The sequence below is a fragment of the Amblyomma americanum genome, chromosome 2 (genome assembly GCF_052857255.1).
Source record: "Amblyomma americanum isolate KBUSLIRL-KWMA chromosome 2, ASM5285725v1, whole genome shotgun sequence".
NCBI classification, from domain to species: Eukaryota; Metazoa; Arthropoda; class Arachnida; order Ixodida; family Ixodidae; genus Amblyomma; species Amblyomma americanum.
The window spans coordinates 28,830,747-28,850,748 of NC_135498.1; the positions used below are offsets into that span (position 1 = coordinate 28,830,747).

The 20,002-nt window shown below is 45.9% G+C and overlaps 1 protein-coding gene across 2 annotated transcripts in view; it reads right to left on the reverse strand.

Annotated features, from left to right (window-relative positions):
• Positions 1-7,688: 7,688 nt before the first annotated feature.
• Positions 7,689-20,002, reverse strand: part of LOC144120860 (ATP-binding cassette sub-family C member 5-like) — a 38,410-nt gene continuing 26,096 nt past the window's right edge. For both annotated transcript variants that reach the window (XM_077653629.1, XM_077653628.1), the window contains exons 21-29: positions 18,492-18,774; positions 16,411-16,597; positions 15,831-15,920; positions 14,985-15,174; positions 12,734-12,893; positions 12,275-12,353; positions 11,298-11,411; positions 10,555-10,719; positions 7,689-9,188 (exon numbers count right to left, since the gene is read on the reverse strand). In XM_077653629.1, the coding sequence (XP_077509755.1) occupies positions 9,078-9,188; positions 10,555-10,719; positions 11,298-11,411; positions 12,275-12,353; positions 12,734-12,893; positions 14,985-15,174; positions 15,831-15,920; positions 16,411-16,597; positions 18,492-18,774 (1,379 nt within the window). In that variant the 3' untranslated portion in view covers positions 7,689-9,077. The remainder of the gene's footprint in view (positions 9,189-10,554; positions 10,720-11,297; positions 11,412-12,274; positions 12,354-12,733; positions 12,894-14,984; positions 15,175-15,830; positions 15,921-16,410; positions 16,598-18,491; positions 18,775-20,002) is intronic.

Sequence of the window (20,002 nt, forward strand, 5' to 3'; positions counted from 1 at the left end):
GTGATGTTGCGCACGCAACTCTTTAAGAACAACTGTGTTGCGTCGATGAGGTAATTGCTGGCACCCACAGTTCCTGGCAAGTTACCTCCACGGGGAGCCCTCAGGACTAGGCACAGGCAGGAAACATCCGTCCAGCAATCGGGCCTTGAGACGACTTTGGAAAGGCGGCGAAGCTTTATACGGTCGATGGCTTCCATGGCCACGATCGCTTGCTCGACCCCTCTAAGTTGCTCGCTCTGCAGTCCGTCCTCGAAAATTACCAGATTACTCGAAGGTACCGGCTTCAGCTGATAGCTTATGTTGCCGAGCATAATGTATTCGGCTTTAACTGGGTGCCTCTTAAGATGGCTGGGCCACTTTACTGCTTCGGTTTTGGGGGCGAAGGCTTGTTCGCAGGTGAACTTCACTGTATCCAAGTTTGGCAGGAGACTGGCAAAGTACGTGCGCATGTCGGCGACCTGTGTGCATGCAACGGCTTTGCGGATGGAGTGGATGTGCAGGTTTCGCAACTGGTGGCATTGCTGCAGGATCTGCTTCAAAAAACAGAAATTATCTATCTTAGGCACCAGCTCCACGTACATGCTCTCCAGTTGCATGTTCGGCGACTGGATGTCGGGGTCCACCCCCCACGCGTAGAACCTGGTATCGTGAAGCGACCATTCAATCCTTCGCACTTGGGGCATTTGGATAGCAAGAAGGGTGAATAGCTGCAAAGGTTGAATTACGCAGTTGACACAGCACAGTTCTTGCAGATTGCAGCAGCTGGAAATGCAGTCTATCAGCGCTGCTGACGAAACCGCGATGCAGTTACTGATGTCCAGCTTTTTCACGCGGTCAGAAATATTTGCTCCGAGGAAGTCTCTTATGGTGCACTCGTCTGTGTCGGGCGTAAATGTGAGCGCTCGAACAAGGCGTTCCTGGAAGGCGATATATTCGAGGCCGGGAAAAGATTCCGTGAATGCTATCAGGGACCCTCCGTCCAGAAATGAAAATATGATCTCCCACGTTAAAACTGACAGGGAATCAATATACTCGGAGGCGTCGAAAGCCGGAAACATGCTGAAGAGCTCGTGGGAACGAATTCAGTCTCGGGCCAACGAGATCCTCAAATTACTGAAAGAAAAACACGACCGGCGCCTCCGCAACCGAAGGCGGGCAGCAGAACCTGAAATAATCAAATAATGACGAGGATTCTACTCACTACTCACTGTATTCCTGACGGGTCTTGAAAAACCAAGGCCCGAAACGAACGGAGGAATTTCAGTGGGCGAACTGCTGATGCGAGAGGTCAACGACCTCTCCTCAGGGTGACAACAGAGCCCCTCTGAGTGGAGAGGGCAAGAGCGTACGGAAAAAAGGGAGGACGGTTCGACAAAAGGTTTCAAAGCTGCGCTGGGACACGCCCTCGCGCGTGACTCACCCGTCACCCTTCTTAAAGGGGCTGTGAAAGGGGGTATCAACAAAGATGCGATGTGGCTATTTTTTTTTATATAGGATGCTAAAGGACGGAGCGTCACAAATATCCTCCAGCAAGAGATCTTTAGATGCGTTTTGTGGAAGCTGTAGTCAAAATGTGAATTTCCGTATCATCGCGCCTTTCCCTCTCGTCACTTTTTGCACGCTGAAATGTCGGCGCTCCTCCACCGGCCCCTCGCACTCGCCCCCTCCACCGGCTGCCGACGCGCGCGAACCAATGCTAGCAGTCCGCTGCTGACGTAACAAGCGCTACATGACGTAACGAGCGCGGATTCGGGCGAGAGCGCAGCGTTGCAGGTCGCCGCTAGGCGCGAAATCAGGAGTTTTAAAAATTGCATTATAAATTATCGGCTCGCTTTTGATGTCTTGTACGCGGCATGAACGCTCGTTGGCCTGTACTCTACATAATGCGAGCATTTTATAGACAGCCTCAAACACCCTTTTCAGGGACTCTTTAACACGTGTGGGGCTGCGTGTTTGCTCATTTTCGATGATAATGCACCACAAGGGAAACTAGAAGAAACACACAGGGCACACACGTCAGCACATTAAACACTGATAGCTTATTTCCTGTTACTGGATGATAAATTACTGCGGCCAAGACACAAACATCCAAGAAATCTCTACAGTCATAAGAATGAAAGCGGGGACGAGTAACTTTTTCTCCTACATCCTTCCCGTTTATGCACTGAACCCGTGCTTTGCCGACTCGTTTTACGACAGAGGCACTGATAACTCTGATACAGGAATAGCCGAGGTTTTTTTTTATTCCTTGCCTCCAAAGCCGGATCTCTATCTCTCTGGTTATATTATCTTCAGTCCTGCTTAGCACATGGTGACTGTCTGAACATTGTAGCGCTGGCAGACGACAGACGAAGGAAAGACGAGACACACAGTCTCCCTTCCCTTCGTCTGTCGTCTGCCAGCACTACAATGTTCAGACTGTCAAACCAACAAGCCCAGCAACACATCCTGCACATGGTGACTAGCGCCAAAAAGACACGGACACACAAAGAATTAAGTGGACCTTTTTTTCATACGGGGCCTCTGCTCACGCGCGCGCAGTGCATTGCGGGAAATGCGCTACCGCCTTGTTTTTTTTCTTTGGTTCGTCCGGGTCAGTCGCTCGTGGCTCCGCAGGTGTCGGGAACGCTGTGTACGAACTCAAGTCGCTGACCAGGAAATGCAAGGTTCCTCAGATCTGATCACTCGCGCCCTACCTGTATACAGGGTGCCCCAGCTAACTTCAACCAGGGTTTAAAAATACACTGAGGCACTCCAAGACGACGCGACCAAATGCATGCTGCTGTCTATTGTATGGAGCAAGTCAGACTATTTTTGTATTCTGCTTAATTGCGTAATTAGTCGAGATTAATTAGCGAACTTGGCAAGCAATGAAGATAGGCAACAAAGGCCAATGGGAAAGTTGTAGAACGGTCCGCAAAACGTCCGATTCAACAGTTTTCAACTTTACATCTATTATTAATAATAATAATAATAATAATAATAATAATAATAATAATAATAATAATAATAATAATAATAATAATAATTGGTTTTGGGGGAAAGGAAATGCATGGCGCAGTATCTGTCTCATATATCGGCGGTCACCTGAACCGCGCCGTAAGGGAAGGGATAAAGGAGGTAGTGAAAGAAGAAAGGAAGAAAGAGGTGCCGTAGTGGAGTAATAATAATAATAATAATTGGTTTTTTGGGGGAAAGGAAATGGCGCAGTATCTGTCTCATATATCGTTGGACACCTGAACCGCGCCGTAAGGGAAGGGTAAAGGAGGGAGTGAAAGGAGAAAGGAAGAGAGAGGTGCCGTAGTGGAGGGCTCCGGAATAATTTCGACCACCTGGGGATCTTTAACGTGCACTGACATCGCACAGCACACGGGCGCCTTGGCGTTTTTCCTCCATAAAAACGCAGCCGCCGCGGTCGGGTTCGAACCCGGGAACTCCGGATCAGTAGTCGAGCGCCCTAACCACTGAGCCACCGCGGCGGGCCGTAGTGGAGGGCTCCGGAATAATTTCCACCACCTGGGGATCTTTAACGTGCCCTGACATCGCACAGCCATCTATTACGTATCAGCTTTTTTTCGGTGACTGCTTATGCCCGCGAAATACAAAATACCACGTGAGAGGCATGTATGCTTGCGCGCCGCGACTGCAATGCTCCCAAACGTTCCGTGTAAGAACGGACAGATTATTTAGGACTGTGTGCTGCCGCTTAAAAGGTGACAGGGCAGCGACGCATTAGCTGGTTGTGCGATTAACGTCAGCGGTATGCTTCCCTTGCGGCGCTTGATGGTAGCGACCAGCAGACACAGTCCTTATCGCTTGCACTCGTGTAATCGCACAGCCAACGCCTGCGTCGCAGCCCTGTCACATTGTATGCAGCAGCACACCCGGCCAAATGAGCTGTTGCTTCGTTGGGCGAAACGTTTGAGAGCACTGCAATCGTGGCGCTCAAGTGGACATGCATCTCACGTGGTACTTTTTGTATTTCGCGGGCATCCGCAGAGACCGAAAAAGAAAGCCGATACGTAATAGATGAAAACGCAGGACGTTTTGCAGACCATTCAACAACTTTTTCATTGGCCTTTTTCGCCTCTCGAATTCGTTGCTTGCGAAGTTGGTTAAATAATCTTGACTAATTATGCAATTAAGGTCAATACAAAAAATAGTGTGAGAGTGCCGCGGCATATTTTTAAACCCTGACTAAAGTTAGCTGGGACACCCTGTCTATGTTATAGTGTAAATGGAATATACATACCTCTCGCCTCCTATCCCTTCTGCCTGTCCCCTCATCTCTTTCATTTCATTTCTCCAGTCCACCTGCTATTCCTTTATTTCCACTGCCGTAGCTCAGGTTCTTCCGTAAAGATGGCAGATGCCTGGGCTAGCAAAAATCTTTTCCTTCCTTTTTACTATTACCTTTAAAAATAAACCACTAGTAGATCTTCCGTGGCAGCGCTGCACGCAGCCAAAAGGGCGAAGTGGGTGCAAGCAGTGTAGACACCTAATTTTCGTGCCATGTTTTCTTCTTTACAATGATGCGGAAGACACTACTATGCATGGATCACCCTATGATATTCGCCTACGACCGCTAAATAATTTATAATCGATTTTTTTTTGTCATGCTGTTTCGGTTTCAACAGCCGAACAATGGCTGTGACATAAGTGTTTGTTTTTGTGTCAAGTGACGCATGGAAATCGTTTTAATTTGCTGCAGTGCTGAAGCCGACCTTCCCCAGGAGCCGGTATGACAACCAATGTGGAAGCAGCGATTATATTGCAGTTTTTTTCATGTCTCACGGGATCTATAAGCACGCGCTGACGTCACAGTCCTCATTCGGCTGTTGAAACCGAAACAGCACAAGAAATGCGATTAGAAATTATTTAGCGGTCGTAGGAGAATACCAGGTGCATGGTAATCCATGTATAATAATGCCTTACGCATCATTATAAACAAGAAAACACGCACCCAAAAATTAGGTGTCGACGGATTGAAAATTGGTTTTCGAGGAAAGGAAATGATGTCGTATCCGTCGTACTATCGAGATCAGAAGTTTACAGGATGCCAGCGCGCAGTTATTTCGGCGCAGTCACGTAATCCATCTGCGGATATGTGTGAAAGTATGATCTAGGGGACGTGCATGTTCTATCCGCTGGTTACAATATCACGCGAGAGCTGCAATAAACGTTTTTCCGAGACCATGCAGTACTTATATCCATGTTACATTCACGTGCATGTATACTGGTGGCTCCAGCCTTCAAAATTCATCAAAATTCGCATTTGCGATTTACAGCAAAGTGAATGACGAACATTTAAATGACACACGGAACAGAATCAGCGACTGATAGGCTCCACGAAATTTATTTGGCCCTCCAATTCCATCTTACCTGTCGCGATCCGCGAACGTAGATAATCTTCAGCGATTCCCAGTGCCCACTGAAAGCCTTCGAAAGAGCTAATTCAACACCTTGGAACGCTATAGGCTGGTGCGCGAAGTACCTAAATTTTGCAAGGCTACCAAAAACCTGCGTACCGTAATCTTCCAAGGATACTCTGACATTGGCCAATTCCTGGAAACACCGAGGCGGGCGGAGCCGCTAGGTAAGTCTTCCGTTCTAGAGTTGTGCAGTACGTGCGCCATTTTTTTTAAAGTCCGTGCGTGTTTAAATGAGCGAAATGATGTGGTTTGAGCCAATACAATATAGAAGTTACGGTATAATATTCCATTGTCTCTCAACAGAAGTCTGAAAACTCTTATTCACCACTCGCGTTTGGGAACAGTGTATACGAAACTTTTTCTGCACGGAATTGGTCGCGCAGAGAGCCCACAAAGTATAGATGACCATGAAGACGGGCATGCAGCTCATCTAATATCCGATTGTCTAGGGCATGTCGACAATTACAGGACACGATCGAAGATGGACCTGAACGCTCTTGATAAAAAATTCGCTCAGTCTTCTAAAGCTATTAGGCCTGCGCGGCCGATGCGTGCGCTGCAAAAACAAGCACTCATGGCGCTGAATCACGGAGAATATTTGGGAAATACTAGGTGTAACTCGAATTTAATTACTGGAGGTTAGGGCTACCGCCTCTCTTCATTGATGTCTCGCGTCTCCAATATCTGTAGTGTTCACTTCCCTTTGCTGACATCATTAGTTCACGATTGCGATGATAGCCGGACAACCATTTTTGAAGTTCACATTCATGTGTCTGCGACTAAGTCATTGCCTGTCCGTCATTACTAAGTCGTTACCAGGCTAAGTCCGTACCTGTTGCGGCTTACTTAAATCCTCCTATTGTATATAGTTCATTATTGTGTTAGCTTTACAATTTACATAAGTTATGCTCGCTCATTAATGTTGTTTCTGACGTGTGCACTGTGTTCTCAATATCATGCATTGTGCATTTCCTAGCTGCGGTTTAGTGCGTTTATATCGTCATACAAGTGGTTTACTCAAGTACCGGGCGTTTTTTTTTTTTTTTTGCAAGGTCCAAAATTTAAAGAAATAGGGTTTTTGAGATAGAGGCTTTTTGTGACAGTAATATCGGTGTTGGCGGACGTCAGAAAACAAGCAAATCATATATATGCTGACTAGAAGAGTGATTAACTGAATTCTAATAATTAACTTAGTAATGGGCATACCAGTTGTTAGAGTTTCGAAAACGCAATTACCCTCGCCGCTGTGGCTCCCCCAATTTGGGCCATTTCTCGCGCCATTCGAAAACCGCGCGCTTGCGGGAGGGCGCAAAGCGATGTCAATCAAATCGCGGCACTCCGTGACGCACGTGACACGTAATCTCAGCCCCGCCCGTGCTGCGCACTGCTCCCTACTCCTTGCCACTTCGCTGCTCCAGCGTGGGCGGGGCGGAGAACGTCACGTGACAAGGAGCGAACAACGCTGGCGCGCACCGCCATCAAGCCAGGCGTAAGAACATACAGGGGCCTTAGCCAGGTGCAGCGTGTAACCTATAGTGAACTAGAATACCTATTCTAGTTCACTGTAGTGTAGCCATCGCAGCGGCGCCAGGGTGTCTAGCGATAATCACAACGGCTGCCGGGCGCGAAAGAAGTTATGCAATGGAACAATGCAAACACTGACTACATACAGTGTGAATGTGCCTCAATAATTTTTAATATTTGGCTAGTTAGCTTGGGTGCACTGTTGAGTATGCTGTTTTAGTACTTTGCCAGGCATACATGGCCCCAATTTGCTACAGAGCTCAACCCAACCATCATCATCAGCCTGACTACGCCCACTGCAGGGCAAAGTCCTCTCCCATATCTATCCAATTAACCATGCCCTGTGCCAGCTGCTGCCACCATATCCCAGCAATCTCATCCGCCCACCTCACTTTCTGCCGCCCCCTCACTCAGACATGACTGCCTTCTGGACAGGCTGGCTCCCCTGTGTGCACTGAATTAACGTTCACTAGCAGGTTTTAAGACCTTTTTTTCCTTTCCTCTTTCACTCTCTCCTTTATCCCTTACCTTACGGTGGTGGCGCAGTTCAGGTGTCCAACAATATGAGACAGATACTGCGCCATTTCCTTTCCCCAAAAACCAATTATTAGCATGTTTTAACATGAAGCACTTCAGCCCCTTGAATTCTCATGTTGCACGATTATCATAACATTCAGGTGCATGGCAAAAAAAAAAAAAGTCGATCCAGAATAAATTGGCACCAAACAAGTCTCAGGTATAACAGACCTTTATTATTCTCAGAGACACTGAGAAACAACGGCAGATCTTCAATATGAAAAAGTGAAGCTTTTGTGTACAATGATATGTAAGCTGAATAAATAGAATGTGTTGCACTAAAAAATATGTTTCACTGGTAACAATATCACAAAATGCGAGACTACCTGCAGCATCGTCCACTGCAGCTCCATTCGATAAAACAATGCAGTATCATTCAAGATGAAAGACATTGAACAAACACTTCATAAACACCCAGATGCTGATGCATGCGGGCTTAGTCTCACACTAATACTGATACACAAAAAAATGCACTGGCTTTTCACTGAGCTACAAAACTTCAGGTAAATGGTACTCAGCCCTAGTGATGAAAATAAACATTCCTAAATATACCCGCCAACGACCTGCGCATAGGAACAAATGGAGGAATAAAATAATAGTGAAAATCACCTTTTTCTCCATGCAGCTCCTTCAAGGCTGGCATATGCATAGAATGTATTATTTAAAAACACCGATCTACTCGTGAAGGCACACATACAAAGTCTTCACAATTCTTTCGACAGTCTGCATCTAAAGCAATGTGATGCTTTCAGATGGCCTTCAATTTAGGTAATGATTTCCGACCTTGTGAGGCCAGAAAGTGACTTTATATAAGGCACAACATTGCTGACAGCAACAAGCAAACAATAAGTGTCAACAGCCGCGCAAAACAATTAAGGCAAAATAACTTCAAATAAATGATCCAAAGGCATTTCGGTGTCAACGGCAGTTGTGCAGTGTGCAGATGAGGACTTCTATGAACACTTTGCAGGTATGGCGGCAGCTGTAGCAGACTGGAAATAGGCAGCCTGACAGCGTGATGCAGAAGGCAAAGGTGCCTCTACAGTGAAAAAGTCTTGACATGTGTATGCAAAATGAATTATCCGCAGTGACCTATGATGTGGTTGCCAAGATCAATGCACACACCATATAAAAATACTTGTCGAATGCAGCTTGAAATGTGTCGGCCAGCCACTTTACTGGGACGCCCACTGATGTGAATGAATGCACACACAGCCTGCACTGTGTCAACATGCCACTTGAAATCGAGATTCCTTTCATATTCCCCCTATCCGCCCGACAAGAGCACACTTTTCAAACTGATGGCACAACCCTACAAAACCTTCCCAATCAGAACAAGTGCATGCTACACTTGATTCATGAGTGGCTGCACCAGACAGATGAAAGAGACATGTAAAATAATCTGCTAGTCTTGAAAACATTGACATATCATGGGTGAAAAAAAAATGCAAAATCAGATCCCGCAGTTAAAAAAAACCTTGTCCGAAAACGATGAAATGTTGGCTATACATAGGAACCCTCTTCCAGTGACCGCAGTGATCACATTCACTGCTGCCCCTCCCTTGTGGGTGCTTGAATGCCAGTAGCCTTCAGCATCGACGAAAATGCCGAGTTGGGGTCATTGGCGAGAGTGAAAGGACTGTCCATTTCAACAACCTGGAAAGAAACAAGCCATCCCAGTGCAGTTAATTTACTGCCTGATAAACAGAACAGCTGTCTGCATGGACAAGTTGAAAGCACTGCTACATCGCCACAATTTCAAACAGAACCTCACAGATGAGCAGCTTTCTTATAACAGGCACAAGCGGAGGCAATTCCATTTCTGCGTGAACAAGTTGAAACAGTGCTTTTATGTGGCTGAACATTGTGAAAGCGATGCGATGATCCACTATGATCAGAACTTTCGATCTCTGTTAATTCAAACAGAGCTTTGCCATTAAATGTCTAGTGTTTCGGCTCTCACCTCAAACAATATTTCTGCACGTGAAAGATTTGCTGATGTTATGATGAATGACCAATTTCAAAGCACAATCAAATAGTAGTAGAAACTTTTTGGCATCGGTGCATGACACCACATGTGGTTGAGACAAAGCACAGGAGCCAATCAAGCTAGTGCTGTCTGTACAGCTCTCACAACGAAGAAGTGTGTTGCTAAGGAGTTTAAAACAGCTGAACTTCACTTCAGCATACAATGAGACGAAAAAAGCGAGAGAGTTGATCTTGTTTTCACCTGCAAATAGACTGCCTTTATCTCCCAATCTTTCTCACCCACACGCACACGAGCAGACATGCATGCACACCTAGAATTTACCATTGCTCTGTCTTTCTCAGTGCAGCAGCATAAACTACACTGACACTCAACATTGCAAGCTGACATTTAACGTAACAGCCTTTATGCCCACTCCCCTTCACATTATGCATAAAAGTGATTTTGGTCTCAACTTAAACTCCGTATTGCACTAGTTTTCTTTACATAAAAAGTCAATACATCTGCTCAATATGCACCAAACAAAAGTGCTATTATTGTAACAAGAGAGCTTATATGAACACTTCTATATCTTTGTAGGACATCCTGGGAACATTATGCTCAAAGATACATCATGTCCGCCAATGACAGGTATACCATTCAAAGCAAAGAGAACTTGCTGTTAAAGAACAGGTGCATTAGGATGTTTCTGAGAATGCTGAAAAAAATTAAAAGAACTGAGAGCTTACAACACATGAAAAAACCTGCGTAAACAGAGGTATTTTACTGAAGAACTAGGAGGTGAATTCGTTTCAACTTTAACCTTCAGAAGCAGCATTTCAAACCAGCCGCTCAAGACACTGAAAGCTGCTCCTTTAACCCAGACAGAAAGGCACGAGTTTAGCAAAGGCTGGGGCCAACCTGAGTATTAAGCCTCACAAAATAGCCATTCATTCATTCGCGTCAATTAAGTAAACTGAAAAATAATCAGTTCTCAACTAGGTATATGAACGATAAAACCGAATTCAGAAAGCTGTTTACAGAACCTGAGCTCACCTTTCCCGCGTCCAGTACCAGCACCATATCACAGCTAAGAACAGTGTTCAACCTGTGCGCAATGGTCAGGACGGTACAGCCTGCGAAAGTCTCCTGCACTGTCTGCTGGATCAAACGGTCTGTCTCAGCATCCACAGATGCAGTGGCTTCATCCAGGACTAAAACCTGCGAGCAGCAGAAGAAGTGAACTACATGGCCACAAATGTTTCGCAACAGCAAAAAAAAAGGATGGACTTTAAATGAAGCAAATCAAAGCATCTTTAACCAAGTCACACAGCCACACTTATGTCCTAAGAAGAAATAAATCCCGCAATTAAACAGGTGACCTTAAGTGTGAAACATGTCATTTAACATGTATTATGAACTTATGAGTGTTGTGCCTAATGCTCAGTGCGCTTGTCTCGCAGACCAGTCTCTTGAAAGCCATCACCAAGACATAAGGCTTGGTTTGATTTTTACAGGGGTTAATGTCCTGAAGCAGCTAAGGCTACGAGGGACACCGTAGTGGAGGGCTCTGGACAATTTCCACCACCTTGGGTTCTTTAACGTGCACTGACATCGCGCTGTGCATGGACCTCTAGCATTTCACCTCAAACGAAATGCGACCATGGTAGCCGGGATTGAACCCGCCTCTTTCCGGTCAGCAGCCGAGCACCATAACCACCGAGGCACTGCGTCAGCATTAAGATTAAGAATGCTCGAGCCTTGCCATATAGAGTTATGCACATGCAACAGGTGCTTACCTTATTGTGACGCAGCAGTGCTCTGGCTAGACACAGGAGCTGCCGCTCGCCAACCGAGAAGTTGTCTCCGTTCTTCTCCACGACACATTCGAGTTGCTTGTCCTCTTTTTGAATCTAGACGAGACAAAGACAAAGGATAACAAAAACAACAAAGAAATAAACTGCAGCAGCTGAAGTCCTGTGGAGCACTGCAGGCAAGACAGTTAACCACAACTCGGTATGAAGAATTAGTAGCACAGGTATGCTGCATGTGCAAATTGTGAACAGTGAAAGCTCAAAACATTTGTGTGCAGTACGTGAATACTTTTTACAAAAGCTTGAGACATGCAATGCACTAATGATGCTGCCAATGAGAAGTACAACACAAAGTTAGTCACCATTTTATAAGCCCAGACAGACACCCAACTACCACAACTCCGCCACAAAAGGACAAAACCAACCAAGTTCAAAACAAAAAAGTGCAGTTTCTCTTCTCTCACAATGCTGTTGTTATAAAATAGTTGGCTTTGCGCACAACTTTGCCACTGCCACAAGTGGTTTTGTCTGTACATGTTGATCCTATCAACATAATGAGCTATTCAAAGTAACATCAAGAATTGCTACAAGAGCATATACATGCATATTGCCCGCTGAACTAATATGCAACACAAAATTTTGCACAACTAGTTAATATGATGCTTTCTACAGCAAGTACGTATAATACAACGTGTCTTGTGAGACAAAGCAGGTCACTTTCAATAATGGGGCAAATTTTGGCTGTTTCCATCCCAATACACTCCAATGCAGATGTGCTTGAAATGCTGGTGAGCTAAGTGCACATCATAAGCTAGGTTATAAGCAAAGTCTAATTTGTGCGGTTAGAAGATGAAAAATGAGTCGAACAAAGGAAGAAAAGAACAATTTTTGGAACAGAATTTACTAGTACACTGCCCTTTCAGGAACCTGTCACAGCAGTAGAGTACAAGTTCAGAGCCCACCTTTGCCTTCAAGTGTGCCCTCTCCAAGGCATCCCATAGTTCTTCATCTGTGTTTTTATTCGTGGGATCCAGGTTGTATCTGTGTGATAAATTAAAAATCACAAAGTTCATATTTCTGCAGTAGCAGCTCGAATCATGAAACGCAAAGCAATAAAGATTCCTAAAGACAGCTTAACATCCTTTTCATGCGGACAGAACCTTGCTCCAAAAAGTGGTATTCTTCACCAGTGAGACATCTGTGCAAGCACTAAACAAAGTTGTGGCGATACAAGAACTGTTATAGAAACAGCAGCGGCTTAAGTTCTGACCATGACAATATTCCAACAAAGCCCGGCACATGGGCTTCATACGGGTGAAAACGCCAGCCTATTCTATAGGGCAATCACCGAGCTGCTACACGAATTAGCAAGACAAAGAAAGTATTAAAATGCAAGGTCAGGTCTGCGGGTGAGCACACACCTGACGGTACCCTGGAAGAGCACAGGGTCCTGTGGAATCACAGCCACCGCGGAGCGCAGTTGGTGCAACCCCAGGGCACCGATGTCCACGCCGTCCAGTAGAATATGTCCAGATTCCAGCTCCTTCAGTCGCATGAGTGACACCAGGATAGATGACTTGCCTATGAAAGAACAGCAATCGGAAAAGAAAAAATCACCTTGTTACACACTACACTACTACACTACACTACATGCTCCTCTGACTAGGCACAGAAAGAGAAAGAATATAACCATTTGTGAAAACAAACGAACAGTTTAATGTGCAAGCATTCCATTCATGAGCTGTGACTAAGCATGTGCGAATATTCAATAATTTCAAATATTTGGTCGAACAGTAAAGTATTCGATATTAGATTCAAGTGAAACACTTGCTGCATGCAGTTTCGGTTCAGTGTACCTCCTCCGGGATGATACAGTGGCGCACGTGCAACCAAAGCCCCGACTCCATGCTGCGTGCCAGTGCTCCCGCGCGTACGGCATGCCGGAGCCGGTAGCATATGCTCACGGCAAAGGACACAAGTAGGCAGAAGCGCAGCGCCCAGATCTGTACCTGCCAGGTGTCTGCGGCTGCACTATCCATGGTGCGCACGCACCGTAACCCCTTAACGCCGTAACGGCGTGCCTCAATGGAGAGATTTAGCATAGCACGATCTGCTTCCGCATGCCGCCAGTGTGCTTGTGCTGGCTGGTCCGGACATAGCAGGCGTGCAAAAAGCTAGCCTGCGCCTGGTTCTTTGTGGCGTCCTCAAGGTGATGTGTGCATGCGCAGTGGCTTCCAGTGGAAGTGGATCGCGGTATGCTAAATCTCACTAATCGGATGATTCACGGCTCCCTTGACTTCCGTGGAACCAGTATCTGTTGACTGTGGGTGCTGCAGCTGCTCTTCTCCACATGAAATTCACTAAAAAAGCATGACGGCGCGAGCACAAAGGGGAGCTAGCACGAGACACATGAAGTTTGGTGGCCCTTTCTAAAGCCTGACGCGGGATGGTGCTGGGTGCGTGGTGCATATGCCTAGCAGGTGTCATGGAGTCACCGCTTAAAAGCAACAGCTGCGCAACGATGCAATCACAATTAAGAGAAACAGTTGAGGGCCCCACATATAGGTCTCGCAACCCACAGATACATCAGCATCGCATGTAGGTCGGCTGCCCCAATTTCCAATGGCCATTTTTGCAGGAAGTCTACACAGCTTCAACGCATTTTTTTTTTCACGTAACGGCTTTGCGCGTTTGAAAAATATCAGATTTTGAAAATGCCTACTACGGCGTTCAACCTTTTTTGTGTGCCAGAATTATTCGAAGAAAATTGATTTGCTTTGAATTTGCTTCGAACCAAAAAACAGTTTTTTGCACAAGCCTAGTTGTGACCCATTGTATCGCACACAGTATACACAAATTTTGAAACTAAAGTTAGACAGCTTTTTGTTGTTTGTATTTGCATTCAGTACTAAGGGCATATACTTGGAATTTGATTTCCCTGACAACTGATCCCCAGTAATGCAGGTTACACTCGACATTGAAAATGTCATTCTGTTTTTCCAACACGTTCAAATAGAATTTTCCCAACAGTGGCATGGTTCAGAGACTTAAGTGACAAACTCCTTCTGCAGTTTCGGATGCTATGAAGCAAACAGAATAGTTGGCTCATCAAGCCTGCCTCAAAAGCAATACATGCAGTGCCCTTATGAGGGTTGCTCTGATGATGCCATGCCTCACCAACGGCTACAACAACACCTACCGCTGCTGATGCAAATCAGTGCACGCTGCTGGAGATCATAGTCAAAGTATGAGCTCAGTATCGAGACTACAACAGTTATGACCTAGAATGAATAAAATTTACCTAGTACACCCAGAGACAGTGGGTGGCTGCCCTATTCCAGGAAGCCATTGGACTCAGCTGCCACCAGGGCGTAGCCACCGCTTGGTCAGCACACCCTCCCACTGATCATGCGTTGGCTTCCTGATTGCATCTAATCTTGGACTGTGTCGGCAGACCCATACTGTGGGGTAAAGGTCTGCCTTTTTGTTAAAAAACTGGCATTTTACTTCACAGATATTTGCGAATATTTTATTAAGGATGCTGGGGCTATAGAAGGAATTAGTTTGCAATTTATTAAGCATCGTTCCTTGACCTAGTGCCAAATAGAATGCCAATAGAACCAATTCAGAAGCCCTTTAAAGCACAAATAAGTGTGTGCAATAACGGCTCACCTGCACCGGTACGGCCAACAATGCCAACTTTCTGGCCACCCTGCACGTGAAAGCTGATGCCGTGTAGGACCAGGGGCAGTCCCTCACGGTAGCGCAGGCACACCTGATCGAAACGCAGGTCCCCCTGGCTGGGCCAATTCGTGAGGTCCACACCCACGTCTCTGTGCCTGGGGGCCTCTTCAGTCAGCTCCTGCATTGGTGGGGACGATGATCAGGACTTTGTGCGAGAACTCCTCAAATTAACAGACCTTGAATGGCTGCTCATGCGTTCAGCAACACTACGTACGTAGATATGGTCACCAAATTAGTATCTCATAGGGCTTGCAAGGTTGTCTGCCGAGCACATCAGCCCTTCAGCATTTCACGTTGAGGGCAAACTAAGGCCTCGCACTCAGTCATTTAATAAGCTTGAAGTGTGACTACTGCAAACCAAACTCAACCCCCGCCCCTCCCAAATAAAGGAAAGCGATATAGAACCCCAGCTTGACCTGCCAGTCTTAAATTGGCCATGGCATAGGACCTGCTATGGCGCAGAATGACAATGTTGGGACATTCAGTCACACTAGTGGCATACACAATGGCTTAAAGACCAGACAAACCAGAGGGGCACAGGGAATGAGTGAAAATTTTATGTGTCTACACATTCTTCTCAATGGTAACAAAACAATTCCTATTTGCTCTCAAACTACATGTGGTACCTGCTTTTGTGCAGCACTACTTTGCATGCACTGATAACCACAATTAGTAAATTCTCGCTGATCAAAACACAACAACACTTGATCAAAACACAACAACACTTCGCTTAAGACAACAAGAATAACAGCTCTGAAACACTGGATCACTCACCTCGCAGTACTCCTGAATTCTTCCCATTGATGTAAGCCTGGCCGACAGCTCAGACTTCAGCCTCATAATGAAAGGTATGAACGTGCACACCTGTAAAACCAAAGGTGAAGGAAATGTGCTAAACAGGCATAATAAACTTCGACAAAGAACTACACTGGGGCAGCAACGAAACCAAAACCAAAGTCCCCAGTACAGGAATTACCGTGTATGCTAATTTACGCTTCATTGCTTCAGAGGGGGGTCCAGCAACAATGCAGTAAGATTACATCTGAGAAGCTGCTCTAGAAAGCACTTAAGGAAGGCTGCTCAACAGCTTTCCCCTGAAGAAAGTCGGAAAGGCTCCTCTACGAAGTGCTGTCATCAAAAACCTTAACTTCTAAATTATCCACACAAACTGCTGCATACCTGTTAAACAACTTGCATCAGAGCTACCTTGACTGACTGCCTATATATGCCAAAATTATAAAATGAAGCTGTGTTCTCATCTTATACACAATTCTCTGGTTAGAGTTGGCAGAAAAAGAAAACGACACCGATAATGGTGCTTGCAACATAATTCCCCGCAAAGAAAACGGCGTACAGAAAAGACAGAGGCGAGCATGAGGCCTGCCAGCCCAGTGCTGACGCTCTGTCGCATGATGACCACAATGAAGGCTGCAGCAGCCACCATGCAGGTGCCCACAAACTCCATGCGCAGCGTGAACCACCGGGAGGCCAGGTGGAACACCACATGCGCCACCGAGTGCTTGTTCACCAGCTCGTACATCCTGAAGAAAGCCAAAGAGAATGCCAGGTATTGTCAACACCAGACCAAAATGCAAGGGATGCCTCCACAGCGTGCAACCGCATACAACAATCATAATTCAATTTTGCCTTTGTATAATATCGATTAGATGCTATACGCTATTTGCGGGTTTCATTGCGGTCATTTACGGGCTTGACAAGCTTCAGCAATTTTAGAGCGCAGCTCTTAGGTGCCTGTTCCTGGCTTGCGCGTCGTCACCGTTGTCGGCATAACCGGCCGAGCTATACCAAAATGAAGAGGACAACGAAGGATGAAAAGGCGGTGGAGGAGGTAGAGGCAAAAGCATAAGGTGCTTAAGTGGAGGAAGAGGATACCGTGCAGGCAAGCGAGAGGGGTTGCACTCAGTTCGCGCCAGCTGTTGCACAATGACTTCCTGAACACGTCCACAGGTACCAGTCATGCCTAGAACATGCACCGCGACCACCTGCGTATAGGCGACTACAGTGGATGTCGTAGCAGGAAGATACCCCCGCAATTTCTCACTTCCAGGCAGCACAAATTACGTGATTCGTGAAAAAAAGACGCACTGCATTGCCCAATTGAGGAGATTCCTTGTGCAAAATTGTGGGCCCCTTAAATGTCGCACAGGTGCGTGGCTGATTATGTTCTAATCAGCGTAAGATCTACCTCAAAACTGCTAGTCTCAACATAGTTAGCCACGAATCACCAGTCGATTCGTCAACCAGCACACACATGGCAATCCATGGGGGCCATTCGTGAAGGCCATGCCATTTGCCATGGGAACGGGCCACATGCCTCACGGCCCACTCTAAACGAAGACTTGTCCTTAGTGGCTTCATCACTCCTCCTTGATGCTATGAGACAAGCACGTTCCAATGCATTCTCAAAGGGAGCAGCAAATGCGGGAGAGGACGCCGGGACCGGGCAAGGTTTGCAGTGCACTTCTCTGAACCAATACACAGCATTTGTTCAGTGCGATAGTTTAGAGACCTTGAGTGACAAAGTGGCACTACTTCGCATCAAAGTTTGCTGCCTCAATGTACAGCAAAATCAAGCTGCACACAAATTTAGCATTAGGGAGTACCGTAATCATCAGACATTTTTATGAGTCACTTAACCTCGGTCATGATTTGCTGAATGGGATGCATATGTAGCACATACAATTCAATACAGACATTCCGACAAAAATTCGATGCCTATTTGTGAGGAAATGACAAGTAATGCTGTGGCTAGCATTTCCATAAAAAATGGATAGAACAGACAATGACAAAAGTCAGACAAGAATAACTGAAGTACGCAATATATTTATGATATTGTAAACAAGCGCTCCATATGGAACCTTGAACATCAGCTGCTCTTGCTTCTGTCTACTTTGTTCAGTGAGCATTTTATGAATTTTTGACAATATGCTTCAGGTTGAATAGATAGTGCTCCATTAAATGCTTGATTACCTAAACTGTTATTACACTGTTCCAGGATTCAAAACTCATTTGTCAGCATGAAACCTCAAGCGATTTTTTTTTTCATTATTTTAACTATGTCACAACATGAACATGATCTTTCGCTGCTTGCACTTGAACACGGCATACTGTCACATATGTTTGAAGCTGCCAGCATAAAGGAAGATTTGCAGCTGATCAAGCACAAATGTGTGCAAGCATGCCCGATTTTTTAGAACAAGACTAGCATAGTTCTATGGTGTTCACACTACACTGCAAAACACAGCATGCTTTTTAAATGGCTTTAGAATTCATCCAGAACTCAATAATTATTGAAATGTAACCCTCAGGACCATGGTTACACACAGATTTTAGCAATGAGTAGTGATAACCTTGCCTCCTTTCAACTGGCCTTCATTTGAAGAGGTGCAAAAAAGTACAACACGACAAGCTCACTTGTTGGTGAACCACTTGTGGCATCCGAAGACTCTGATGACTGCGACACCTTGCAAGGTGGTGGCAAGGTGCACAATAACCGCTGAACGGGCGACGTTGTCCAGCTTCTTGACCTCACGCACACCGACATTGAGCCAGCGATCCAGCAGCAGGTACACCACCACGGACGCACCCAGCACAATGGAGAACACCTTGTACACATACACCGAGATGAGCAGTTGCAGGGCTATGGACAGCAGACTCTGCACCACCATCTCCAGGAAGAACGGCACCCTGATGTCCACTGCGAGAGAGCAGAGGGCGCAAAAGACGTGTATAAACACTCTGCAATGAGTCTCTCAGCTACCTTATTCGTCATATACCTCGTGAGCGTGCGTGTTAGCAAAATTAGGGGGAATTTGTTAGCATAAACATGGAGACATCTCATGCTCCGCCCTCATCCACACACATTTCCTTCAAAGCATACTCAGACACTTGCATTCCCATATACTGGCCAATCACATTTGCCACTGCTCTGTGCATTCACACCTAGGCCAACTAATATTCATAGAACACATCTGCGCTGACGCTCACAGCACATCTGCGCTAGCACTCAACTGTCTAGACACACATCTGTTCACACCCATAGGAACTCATTAAAAGGCAATTCTGGGGTTTTTCGAGACTCATGCATTCTAATTATACTTTTAATGGAGCTTCTCTCCGTCCTGATCATTTCGACCAAGTTTGGCAGCAGTGCAGCAGTTCGTTCCTGCACAAATCAATTTTCGAGACTCGTTTCTATGGCCTCGGGGCAGCCGATTTCTGCGGGTCAGACTGCATTTGTGACGTCAGAAACTTTAATCTTGCGCTATTGTCCGCTCCCAGTATACAGAACAAATTTTGAGGCTTGAATTAAGTTATCTTTGGCCTTTCATGAACGGAATAATTTCCTGTCGCTAATCAGCCATTCAAAGCGCATGCAGAGCCTCGTTCCCGGCCACAAACAGAGTTTCAGTTTGATATTTCCGTGGTTTTAAAAAAGTTCTACTTGGTATTTTTGTAAAAGGTCTGTTGTGCCAAAGAGAGGGAACTCCAAGGAATACGATGTGATCGTTAGCTCAAAATGCTGAAAAAAAAAAAAAACATCCGGAGTTGCCCTTTAATACTCAGTTCATTTCCGCTTGCTCTTCACAGCAAGTAGGCAAGCTCACACCTTTAGAACCAGTTTGTGCGAGAATTGCAACTGCAATCTGTTTGGGCAAGCTTGTTAACCTATCACAGGAAGACAACAGCACTACCATGTGCGTACACAAGAAGCAATGCTGTCAGGAGCTGGGTGAACCCGATGTGGTGCACGACGGAGTCGCACTTCTTTACGCTCTTGTCACTGGAACCAAGAGCTCATCAATTCTGATCATCATGACAAGCGACCATGACTAAAGTAGACCCTCCTCTCGCATGCAATAACACAGGCACTGCTGCTGACCTGACCACTTGTGACCAACACCTAGGGTGTTGCACAAAGCCAA